At 39.9% G+C, this 13,583-nt stretch overlaps 1 protein-coding gene across 1 annotated transcript in view; it reads right to left on the bottom strand.

Annotated features, from left to right (window-relative positions):
* The window catches only part of LOC150080595 (cartilage oligomeric matrix protein-like), a 301,419-nt gene that overhangs the window by 135,902 nt on the left and 151,934 nt on the right, over positions 1–13,583 (bottom strand). Inside the window, exons 4-5 of the mRNA XM_090382000.1 lie at positions 4,492–4,624; positions 1,701–1,777 (exon numbers count right to left, since the gene is read on the bottom strand). Of these exons, the coding sequence (XP_090238126.1) occupies positions 1,701–1,777; positions 4,492–4,624 (210 nt within the window). The remainder of the gene's footprint in view (positions 1–1,700; positions 1,778–4,491; positions 4,625–13,583) is intronic.

Here is a 13,583-nt window from a genome sequence, read left to right on the forward strand (position 1 = left end):
GTTCTTTTTATTGCACCAGGCTAGGAACTTTATTGCCACATCTCGTATTTATTTTCTCAACTTTGCGATGCTTTGTTCTCGTCCATCCTTTCGTCACTCCTTAGCGCAACTGCTGATTTCACACACCTGCTTACTTTATCATTCACAATCGACTGTTGGATTTCGCACGTTTGCTTTCACTACACTCTTCGAAAATCAGAGAGTTTTTTTTTTTCTTTTTGCCCCTGGCCGTTTTCGCACACTTACATCTCGCTTTCTTCCATCTTTACATTATATTGACTACAACTGAGTTTGATTATAAAAAGGCATCTTCGTTCTCTTAAATAAGTCGAATACAACTGACGTGTACTGTTCAGGTTTCCCTATATCTCACTTCATTAATATTTTATGTTAGTGTGGGGGAGGAGAGGGGAGATATCAAATTTGTGGGATTCACGACATTTCGATCACTCATATAAGAATAAATGAATATGTTCATTCTTCTCATAACTATAAACGGGCATAATTTAGAAATATATACTAAGATGGGCACAATTTAGAATGAAATTGTGAAAACGTTGAGATAAAATATAAAATTTTACACCAGCCATAGGCTTGGCTTTGCACAAGTATTCATGCTATATTTTCTGTTTCCTAGTAAGTTTGGCCCGCTTCCTTTCTTCATATTGTCCGCAGCCTGAGAAAATCGTCTAAGCGATGTTGGCTTGGTATTTTCAGAAATGCCAGTACGATAGAGTTCACTGCAGACCACAACAAGTATGAAACAAACAGGATCTCTTCCAAAGCATTAGATGATACTGTATATTTAAATGAATTTATGTACAAGTAAATTGGCTCGCACGCAAAAAGTGTCCTCGTTTATTATTCTTCATACTTATCACAACAGCGTTGTTCCTCCACAAAGTAAAATGCGCAGAGCGCCAGCTGCACCAAGCACAGTTCATTAACAACAATGCTTGTTATTTGAAATGCGCGTGGATTGTGTTTGTTTGTAACAATTAGAGTTTCTACAATTTTATTCCGTTTGGTCCAGATGTACAAAGTTAGAAACATTTAAACTCTCTAACATCGACTTTGGTTTCTCACAAATTCTACTTCGACCTGAATAGTAATTCGCTGTACCCCGTTTATTTCATTGTCCACAGCGAAGTTTCCGCATCCTGACCAAAACATTAAATCGGAAAATCGCATCAGCAAAACAAGCAACATTACTGCAGACCATGCGATATTTAACCAAACTCATTTGCAATTCCTTGTTCGCTGCTTCGTCAGGGCATCTACACCATTAACTTCTGAAAAGTGTAATCGTTTTACCCCCTTCCTTCTTTCTCTGTTCTAGCATGCCCCTTTGCCAAATATATGCTACAGCCATTCTTTAAGCTTTTGTATAGAACTAAACCTAACAAATTCCAGCCCCTTTTTTGTTCTCGTAAAATTGAACCTTAATTTCTGTAGTGTCTTTCTATTCAACGAACGCATATTATTGAATTCTGGAGTTTGGCCACTTCGCTCCCGACAGAAACGTAATGGATTTTACATGTCTTGTTAAAATGTGCTTTGCTAGAAAAGGGCCGCTGTTGGAAACTCGTGAATTGTAGTAAGACGTTTTAAAGAGCTCTTAAGAACAGAACCCTTTAGAAAGTCTAAAAAAAAAGAAATAGATAAAGCCACAAAGAAAGTATCTGAATTATTCAACTTACTTGGATGTCCATGTTGTGTCTCAATTCTTTCAGTACAGAGGTCAGCTCCGTCAAAGCTTGCACTAGAACGTCCTGGTCTAGAAATAGTATATTATGCGTAAGCTGAGTCAATTTTTAATCCACTAAAACTAACTTACTCTCATCCTACACTTTTTCTCAAATCATACATTGTAGTATCTACCTGGACATGCATGTAAAGCATGCTTATCTATTCAAAATAGTAATCTCTAACCGATATAACGTAAACTTTATGCAGTGGTAAAATGAAAAACTTTCCTATGCAAGTTTATAATTTATCTCACTCATTTTAGGCATGTTGCAAATGAATAAAGTGTCTGTAAATGTTGTTATCGACAATATGATGTGAGGAAGCGAGCGTGGATTTGTCCAATCCTATTTTAAATAAACTTCCAACCTGCGCAATAGTAAGTAGGAGTTATTGTAACAGGCAGTCACTCATTGAGCGTTGAAATAAACACAATCTGTGCACTTTGTCTAATATTGCAATTATTCCTTTTCATTTTAAACTGGTTTGTACTATTCAAATGATACGTTACTCTAGGATCACTGATACTCAAGACCTTGCATTTTTCAGTGTTAATCCAAAGCTGTTACTTTTGAGAATATCAAAATGTCTAGATCCTCTTTAGATATCAGACCCTGACCCCGAAACTAACACACCCTGTCCACCTTGTATCACAAAACTTGGATATTAAAATTGGAACATCAATACCCATAAGAAACAGTAAGGGATTCAGCATTGAACCTTGTCGGGCCCAAGTATACAGCACGATTTCAAAATATTCTTTGCATCCAATTCCTTAGTAGCAATCCTATAGTAGCTGATTAGATTATTCAGGCAGAATCGCCCCTTAACAAAGTCATTCTACAATTCCCTTTTTGTCTAGATGAGCCTATATTACATCCTTAAATTCTTAGATTCCATTTTCCCTGACAATAAATCAAACTAGTGTTCAGTAGTTATTAATTTCAGCTAACTTTGAGTAGAAGAAACGGTTGCAGATCTCTAATCTATAGGTACTTCGCCTGAATCCGAGGATGCTCTCTTTATAACATATAAAGGTTTCGTTACCTCGTTTGCTGTGAGTCCTATAATATTATTGAATAAATTCTCAGCTCCTGCTTGTACACTGTTCTTTAGAATAATTTTGCATTTAGTTCCTATCCGTTATCGCAAAATCTATAAAGTTCAAGCTTAAGGTAGTTGCTTTCCGAGTGAATGCAAATCACCTTTTTCGGGAAAACCGCAGATTTATAGTCGTAGAATCAAAGGAAAGGAGAGGGTCATAATTGGATGACCGTAGCTGGGTTTGGGCATTAAAATTGTGTTGGAGGCGTGGCTTTATTGTGGAGCACACATTATTTAACTTCCCTGCCATTTTGCATAACGTAACTGTTTCGTTGTTTCCTGTAGTGATGGATGCTATGCAATATATGCAAGCTATGAAGCAGTTCATCAGGCCAATCAAAACAGAACGTTAAAATGTGTCTACACTCAGCATGATATTTATATTACATTATATTACATTAATTCAACTACCCATGTGTATTATGTCTGTAAATTTCGTGTGTTCACTGGTCGATTTGCCTGTTTTGCTGGACGAAAAACCTCGGTGGGGGACCTAACTATCTATGCCTGAAACCGACTAACTCAGCCACGGAGTGGAAAAGCCCATATACGTTCCTCGCCTCATCAACGGGATTCGAACCCTGGCCTTTTCCACTCGGTGTGGGAAGGACTGTGACGATACCGCTGTGCTACCCGCTCAGACAGTCAGCAGGATATGGCCACATTGCCTTTATTCATTTTTGCAGTATTCAGACTACAGACAACCGCCTACGTCCCTCTAGGCCTGCAGTTATCTGTTCCGCAGGTGCGATGATTGGTTCCATGCATATCCTAACTGTTTATTTCAAAAGTCTGCTTCATTTGAAAGACCTTTGTAATATACTTCAATCAGTGCCAAGTGACAAATTTCCTTAACTGATGGCGATAGTAAAAAGGTAAACTGCAGCCATTGTCAATCTACTTCCTGATGGAAGCCTCCTCAACGATTCATGTTGAGGGAAATGGACTAATCTGCCATGGGGGTTCAGTGCAGGTTGGCAGATCGATGGTATTTAGCAGTTAGGGGCTTGAACCCCTCTCTAATCAAAGAACGTGTGCTTCTGCAATCTCGCTCCCGACCACTTGGCTACGGAGGCCTCCGATGTCGATAGGCGTCCCTTAATGCAACCAAGACACAGGCACCTCTAATGATCGCTCGCTTTGCTGACTCAGACTTCAATACGGGAAAAACCCATAGGTCAGAGGTTCCCAAACTTTTTCGGTTCACGACCTAGGACAAAAGAAAGACCTAACAGTTCCGTTTATTAAGTACAGTAATTAGGTCCAAACAACTTAATAAGTAATGTTGAAACTGCGAACTCCCTCGAGCTAGTAGTTCGCGCCGTGTCCGACAGATGTCGGGTATCGCTGTGTTTCCCTCGAAAATGTAAAATATCCCGCGGCGCACAGTTTGGGAACCGCTGCCATAGGCGTTATTAGCCTATGGGTTAATCCAGTCTCGTATGAACTCGTAAAATGATCCTTTATCCTAAACGGTTGGGAGCCACTGTCTTTAAAGTGAGATAAATTATTCAGATAGTTCCTAACAGAAAAAGCCACGTGCGTACATTAGTCAACTGATACAATGAAGCAGGCACTGAATGAATGAATGATTTGCAATACTACAGAACTCGTATAACCACCGAAGAACATGCAACGTACCTTTTCCATTATAATAGATTGCCTCGGGGTGCCGGACGACTTGGGAATCGGCGGGTAGACAGCCTGCTTCCTCCAACGCTCTGTGCAAGCTGGTATCAGTGAGGACTGTAACTTTCGTCTTTCGGTCACGTTCCTAGATAGAGGAAGATAAGAAGAGTGTTGAGTGGTCAATGAAAGAAAAATGTGTCTGCAATTTGTCTAACACGTGTAAATTATTCAGTGCATGCGCTATCGTAAGTAAAATGAAATCTGTAATGAGAGTGGGACTGCAGTGGAAACCGCTGCATCCAAGAGCTAGCCGATACCCCTCTTACCTAAGAAGCACTAAGAAAACAGTTTGGGAGGATATTTCCCGAATCTTAAACGACTCACAGAAGAGCGAATTATAAGCTTCGGAACGCGACAAGAATTTTCAGATTGTCTTTCACTCATGCGTAACTTCGAATAATTGAGATAGTTGGAATGCGAAATCACTTCTTCAGGCTTACTGCGACATTGCAACTAGGAAATGTAGTTGAAAACTGGAGGGCCTATAGTGGTGGTAGGTTGCCTATCCTTTAGTTGACATGTCGCATGGGTTCTCGCTGGAGGCAGGTTGTGTTCCGCAAGAATTTCCTTACCATTAATTAGGTATCTTTCGAAATAATTTAATTTTTTGTTATCGACGTTTATATTTACAGTTTATTTTTATTTTTTTACTTTTAATAATTAAATACAAAAATCCTACACTTATTAAATAACACTAATAACATTCGCATTATTATGTGGTTATAATAACGTTATTAAATACTCATGAACATATATAAACATAATAAGAAAGAATTACAGAAATATTACTAAAAACAGATATTTCAAAAATTCAATGTTGAAACTATATTTTGAAGCTACACGCTATTTAAAATCGGGGAGGGCCACTGGGGGGGTAATAAAAAATGCTATTGTAATGCCGTTGTTCTAGTAACAAAATATCGGGCTTGCCTGTTGACTACTCTCGATAATGGGGGGGGGGGGGGTTAAGTATTGAGATAATAGCCGATTTGACAATTTAATCGGTAACTTCTTTTTAGGAGTCAGTCCTGTCCAGACGTTGATGCTAGTTTTGTGTTCAAATTAGTTGGGTTTTTATCAAACAGGTCCCTTTTTAACTATTTCTACACATAAAGGCTTATTGGTATGAAATGAGGTTGGTGTATATTTTAAGCACTGTTCGTACTTTTTGATTACTTGTCATTATAAGCGGATAATTTGATTTATTTTCCTATTTATAAAAAATAAACTTTTGAATTCAGTCTGCCGTTTAATTTAAGAAAAGTTCTTCACGATAGTGCAGTGGTCCGCCTTTTGTCATTCGTTTAGAGATATTTGGGTTCGATTCTCTTCAGAGACTGGAGGAATTTCTAAAGACCTCACTGAGAGCTGAATTAGCCGATTTCAGGAGGAGGAGGAGAAGAACAACGGATTTTCCCAGTCTGCACAACAACATCCAAGTTGGCTTGTGAATAAATGCGGTTTACACACGTTACGTATTGTGAAGGAATACCATCTAACTCTCTAGAATGCTCAACTGTTTTCTATGACAGAACATAAACCAAGCAATGGTTGAATTTCAGCAGAGAATGCATTCATATTTTTGTAGCGACCAGGTTATGGAACTACCAGACGGTACGAATTTTCACAAGACATGCCATTTTAGATATAAAATTTTAGGCTCTTTGTGTTTTTTGTTTAGATGAACTGGAACAGGGCAAGCCATTCAGCTACATGAAACGAAATTCACTTTCCAGAAAGTGACAGTAAATCTCCTCATGAGTATGTTGCAAGATCAACTTAAATATTTGAATGCATTCTTTGCAAATGAATATGCACAAACAAAAAATAAAGAAAACATACACTGCAATGCGCATGCATTACAGTTCATGGCATCCAAATAAATACGCCACTGGCTGTCAAGTAACTAATGTGTCTGCAGCAATATTATTTTATCCGATGACAGCTTCCCAAGCACTATTATAGAAAAACGTTCTCTCAAGATTGTTAGACACTTCTTGCGATACTTGGTTGATGAGATTGACCTACATCTTCCAAGTGAGAGCTGCTCCGGGTAATTTTGCCTAACTTCCTGTCCTTGACCTTCATTTGCTACTGATCCAAGATGCCGTCAAGTTAAAGGTTTGACACCATTTTGTATTGTTTGTAGCCAATCATGGCTTCTCATTCTGATCTTATTTATGGGTTTAGTGGTATGTCCATCACTTCGACTGACGTTCTTACGGCGGGACATTTATTCCTCGAGAATATTAAGCTAAAATCAGCTGGCTATATCCGTAAGTCACGGCTCTTTCGGTTAATAAATAGACTCCGTGTGAGTGGCTATTTACTTGCTGATAGAGAAAAAGTTGAAAATCTTCTGCACTTTGAGAAATGCTTTGGTCGATGCCAATCACTGCTCACTTAGAATACTGATTGGATTCAATAAGTCTAAATCTATCCAAGGCCATTTTATCCACACACTAACAGAGATAACTGCCCAGGACGAACTCCCCATCCCCAGCACTCTAGGGATGTTAGGTTTCTGAAATAATCATGTGATAACGGGGTTATTTTTCTCACACAAAAATTTCCATGAGAATCAATCGCCGTTTTTGCGTGTGTGTGTTAAGACAACTAAGGATATAAAGCGTCACTATATTGGGTCTGTAAATTGCACGTATCGTGCCGTCGATTTGCTGGATGAAAATCCCAGAAGAAAAACACACGAAACCCTCAACTGACACCGATTAACTCAGCCACGTTGTAAAAAAAAAGTCCATAAAAATTCTTCCTTCATGTCATTGATTGGATTTGAAACCTTTTCCACCCGTGTGCTGACTACTGTGATTATGTCCGCTGTGCTACATGCGAGGACAATCAATTTCGCTTTAATAATCAACAGCTGCCCTGTAGGAGATCTTTCAAAAATGAAGTTGATAAAAACTTTGTCGAAAATGAAAATTTTGCAACGGATTAATATTACAAAGGCGGTTCTCTTTTGGTATGCAATTCCTTGCACACTAAAAGACACGGAAGGAACTGCTCTGAAATATTTACGTTGATGTAATCTAAAGAGATATAAATGAGAAAAAATAAATAGGATTAATCAGCCACGGCTGTTTACACTAGGATAGCTTAGACGTTTCTAAACAATTTTGCTTAGATGTCTTGCTCTGACATTCTTAACTAAGAATAATAAATTATGTATCGATATTATGTAGAACGAAACTTATATTAACTACAGCTGAAAATTTGCTGATTTCCTCAGAGTGGTAACTCATGCAGCTTGAAATGAAGCAGGACAAAATTTGGTATTGCGGTGTACCATAGAATAACGGTGAAATGAGGAGACAGCTAGAAACGCCCAACAGGTATAAGGGACATTTATAGTGGTCGTATAAGAATTACCAAAAAGATCACATTACGGAAGTCGATGTAAGATGGTCACATGACATCAGTACGGCGTATGATCCACTCCGACGGCTAAACAGGCCTGAAGTCCAATATAAGAGTGTCTATAAGATTCAGTGACAACAAATCCATTCTTCCACCAGCGCACACCTTAGCTCATCAAATTACTGAAGAGTTGGCTGTCGGCGTGCAATGCCACACCCAAGGGTGCCCCACACATGTTCTATCGAATTTAAGTCTGCTAATCTTTGATCTTGCAGGCCACGGCAGTCGTTGGATATCTTCAGTTTCAAGATATTCCTCCACCACTTAATTCTATGTGCAGTAGCGTTGTCATGCATGAAAAGAAAATCTGGGCCAACCCCACTCATAAAAAGCCGCACATAGGGTTTGAGGATCTGTTCTCGATACCTATGCACAATTACGATATTCTTATCAAAAACAGAAAAGAAATGCTGCCGTTGATCATTATTTCGCTCCACACGAGAACACCACCTCTACCGTAAGTGTCCCTTTTTTAAAAATTGGAGGGATGATACCGCATTCCTCGTTGCCTCCAGATGAAATAACGTCTGGAATATGTTTTTTAGGGAAAATCAGGATCAGAGTACAGAAGTTTACATCATTTGTTAGGCCTCCAAGTCTTGTTGATGGCACCAGTTTCGACGAGCTGTGCAGTGATGGTGGTTTGGGATTAATGGGATACAAACCACTGGCTTCCTTGCGTAGAGTCCGCTGGAATTGAGCCTTCTTAACCCAGTCCGGTTGGAAATGTTTTCACCTGTGGCCACAGCAACCTAAACAGATAGTTGATGACAGGACATCGTAGGGTTCCGTCTTGCCGTTATAGCCAGATAGCGGTCTGTTCTAGTTGACGTAAGCCTCGGGCGACCTTGGCCAGCTCTTCTTGTAATGGTTCCTGTCTCCTGAAACTGCATCCATAGTGCCGAGACAACACTGCGTGACACAATAAAACAACGTGCCACCTGCGACTTCCTTGCTTCAAGTCATCCAACGGCCCTCCATTCTGAGTACTGGAGATGTGGCAATCGCACTGAGCAAGCCAAAACACAGGAAAGATGTGATGTGGTCGCAACCTGTGCTTTCATAGGCATGAATAATTTGCATAATGTGCGTCTCTGTAAGGTGGTAGATCGATTTCTATTGGATATTTGGAATTTGCACGTCAGGATGCCTATTATACCAAATATTAGTTGTAAACTACGGTATTCTACGATCGGTTTCCTGTTTTTCGTTTGAAAGTCCGATTTGTGAGATGAAAAGCTTTTAAACCGTCAACTAAAGTCGATACCATCACAGTGTGAAGAAATCCATAAGAGTTCATCCCGCAGAAATTGGCATCGTACCCACACTGTGTGAAAAAAGTCTCAGCTGCAACTAATGGACTATCGCAAGTACTGGCATCAGATTGTTGATGTTGTTATTGTGTTTTTTTTTTTTTTATGCATCAGCGACTAAGGTCATATTGCTCCGCGTATATTGACTATAAATTGCGTATGTTCTGTGGTCGACTTTCTCTTTGCTGGACGAAAAACCCGAGTTTCTGGCAGAAATAAAATCATGCTACCCTCCCCTGAGACTTTCTTACTCAGCCACGTTGTGAAAAAGGTCCAGAAAAATTCTTGGCGTCATCGACGAGATTCGAACTCGGGTCTTTTCCACTCGGTGTGGGAGCTATCAGAATGAAAACTAATCAACAATAAAACTAATCAACACTAATCAACAATTGTTTAATAAATGTATTACCATTCTCCTTACTATAAATTATTTTAACAACGAGAGCAATTAAAATTTTCGCACTTTTAATCACTTAACGATGCGATGATTATTTAAAAATATCGAAAGTCAGAAAATTAACTTAAAAAGTACATGGGTGAACTTTCTTTTTTTACAATAACAGAAATTTGTATAGGATATATTATCAGCATAATGGAAAGGGGTAAGGAATGTATGTTTTTTAAAATTAAATTACCAAGACTGAAGTTTTGGTAATGAAATTTGATTTAAATTAAGTTCTAGTGATTTCTCGAAGAAATCACTGGAATGGCATTCCAATACAATCCACGCACCGGACATACACTTCATAGAGCCCGCACCACGCTCGAAAGTTTCAATACTTTCTGAAACTGAAAAAAACATGTTGGCGTACAGCTGGCCATTTTGTAGACTTCATAAAATCCAACTCACAAAACTTATTACTTCCTGTCCTCTGCTTCTATTGCAGTCAGAGGTAAGCAAAACGTCCAATGACAACGCACTTTCCAGTCTCCTGGCGTGCATTTCATTCATGGCAAAATCCCAGAATTCTTAGTGTGAATAACCCTAGAGTAACTTTACTAAACTAATAAATATGTGACAGTTACGACTTGACTTTCTGAAGGCAAAATCAATTCTTTGCGTCACCTGACAGCGAGCAACCTCCACCTCCTTCACGTTTTTCTTTTCTATAACGTACCTTTTACATTTCTTTCACGTACATAGAGATGACAGCTTATATATTACATAACAAGGGTAATAGGACACTCCTCGAGAAAGTCTGAATGCTTATAAATGTAATCCCAGATGTCAATGCACGGAAAGGATTCGCAGAGTTCGTGCGTATAATTTAAATATCAACATTACATCACCAGAAAGATGTCGGAAAATACATATCTGGATAATCATGAGGGATGGATGATATTAAGGACATTCGTCATATTTTGTTCAATCAATCGATCGATCACTATTGGGATTGGACTACAGCAACATTCGAGGAAAAATAGCAAATATGTTTTGTCTCTAAATCTTTGAAGAACCTTTATACATTCAGATACGCCCTGTTCAAATTAACTACGTCATCTGAACGCTTTTCCTATTACTATGTTATTTCATCTTAAAAAGATGAAAACAACTACAGATACCACTGAACTTTAAGGATTCACATTGGCAGCATTAACGTGACGATGGGAAGATATCAAATAAAATCTCAAGTGCTCGCTGAGGTGTGATATACACTGAAAGGACAGAATTCATGGGACACCTCGTTCCTCGGCAACGCGATGCTGTCACCCCTCTCGGTAGTGGACAATCCCACCGCTTGGCACACTGCATTCACATAGACGGAAATTCGATGTCAGTATGGATAAAGTTGTGAGTTAACCGACTTCGAAAGAGGGATGATAGTGGGTGCGCGACGCATAGGTCACTCTATCGCGGAGGTGTTGCACTATCCCCGTTCAATAGTATCAAGAGTGTATCGGGAATAGGCCATTTCCGGAATAACATCTCATCATGGACAGCGCTGTGGGCGGAGAAAGGTAGTGGATGAACGTAACCGCCGACGTCTGTCTCGCATTGTTTCAGCCTACTGGAGAGCGTAGCACAAATCATCGTCGACTTCAACGAGGGAGGTGCCACAAACGTCTCCACCAAGACCATTAGGCGATCATTAGCCGCAGTAGGTTATGGAAGCCCCCGACCCACCAGAGTTCCATTGCTAACACCACGACAGAGGACTAATCCTCAACTGGGCGAAAGAACATCGGCACTTGACTTTGAATGATTGGAGATGGGTCTCCTGGTCCGATGAGTTCCGTTTCCAGTTATTTTGAGTGAACAGGAAAGTACGTATCTGGTGGAAACCGCATGAAGCTATGCTCCCATCATGTCAACAAGGAACTGTTCAGGCAGGTGGATGGTCGGTAATGGTCTGGGGCGTGCTCAACTGGCAAACGTTGGGACCTCTGGTACGTCTAGACGCATCTCTGAACGGTCCAGGTTACGTGTCCATTCTTGCAGACTATCTGCATCCCTTAATGGTCATCGTGCACCCACAGGGCAATAGACTCTTCCAGAAGCACAATGCTCCTCCCCACAGAGCCGTGGTGACGAGAACATGGTTTGAAGAGCATTCCTCAGATTTTACCACCATGGAATGGCCTCCCCGTTCACCGGACATGAACCAAGTGGAGCATCTTTGGGATGCTGTGGAAGGTCCGTTCGAGTTTTGGATCTTCCACCCAGGAATGTAAATTATGGGCAGGGTGCAGCAATCATGGACGGAAATACCTGTGGAACGCTTTCGTGAACTAGTAGACTCAGTGGCTCGCCGTGTGACTGCCCTTATCCGGGCGAAAGTTGGGCGGCCCTACTCCGTTACTAGGTAGGAATCCCATGATTTTGGTCCACTCAGTGTATATTGTCTTCCAAAATGTATTGGGATACTAAATGGAAAACAGCTGGTTAGAAAAAAAAAGAAATTTTTAATATTAATAAGGTTAAAAATATCTGAGGTACTTTCAAGTTTTAGATATCTAGTGATTTAAATATTGTTCCACCTCCCCGGAAAGCTATGGTCCTTTCTCTAATTAAACCGGGATGTCACGTTCCGGCTTCAATTGTTTTTCCAAAACAATCCCCAAGATTTTCAAATTCAGTTAGCTTCAGATCTCAGTTTCGAATTAGATATTACAGTTATTCACTACACCCGCTTCAAACCACTGTTATACTGACACTTAGCGTAATCGCGCTGATATTTATCAGCGCGATTACGCTCCCTCTCCAAAAAATTGCAACAATGCAAGTAAGGCAGAATTTTTCGGAAAATCATAATAGACAAATACATTCATAAGTTCGTCTAGGGCAACTAGCAAACCAAGTCGAGACCATGTAACACTAGGCCATACTCACACTGCCACACCAAACTTCCTTGCTGATGAATATGAACTGTCTGAAACTGCTCTTTGGGCACATGCCACACTCAGGTGTATCGAGCTTATGTCTGGACTGTGAGGAATTATTTATCACCCCACATCACGTTATACCAATATTTCCGTTCCGAAATTGAACATTACAGCAGTGGTATAACATTCCACCAGTATGGCAGTCACGTGTGTGCTGGAGACATCTTTGGCTTACGAGTAGTTACATGACCATGGTAACCCCTTTCTGTAACGCGGTTTCTGAGTCATTGGTCCTACAACCAAAAATTAAAAAAGAAAGCAGTAGCATTTATATAGATGCAGATTTTACATTGGACCCTTCAACGAATATTTGCGTCGAAAGATGAATGCTGACTTCAATGAAATGCATATCCCAAAACCGTATCTCCATTTTAACGGAACACAGGAGACCTTGTTGCCTACTACATTCAAATTCCCTGCCATTTAAACTCCAAATATAAGCGTACATTCCATTCTTAATGCTCCACATTAATTATTTGTGGCCAACAACTCTGCTAATCTCAATGCGAGGAAGAGTGCCCCACCATTGGGTTCCATCTTCAAATACTTTTCAAAACCTGCGCATTAAATTTATGCCTGAGGAACTATCGACAACTATAAAATGTTTATTTGCTCATCCATAGCTGCAAGAGGGATGTACACTACAGATCTGATTCGAACCACGCAATATTCCTTCCTTAGCTTCCAATTCTAAGCAGTAACCATTATCGAAACAGTTCACAGCAATGACATTGTACACGTATACTTAAAAGGGTCAATCCAAATCTACCAAAAGTGTACAGGAAGAAGAGTATTTGGGACAGGAAAGACACTCATTTATAAGCAGCACAACCACTGAGTTAGCAACCTAACGCAGTGGTTGTGCAACCTATTTTAATCAGTAGCACCTTGTCATATTTGTCGTTCCCC

This window comes from Mastigoproctus giganteus, chromosome 9, assembly GCF_048544385.1.
Source record: "Mastigoproctus giganteus isolate SK-2022 chromosome 9, ASM4854438v1, whole genome shotgun sequence".
NCBI classification, from domain to species: Eukaryota; Metazoa; Arthropoda; class Arachnida; order Uropygi; family Thelyphonidae; genus Mastigoproctus; species Mastigoproctus giganteus.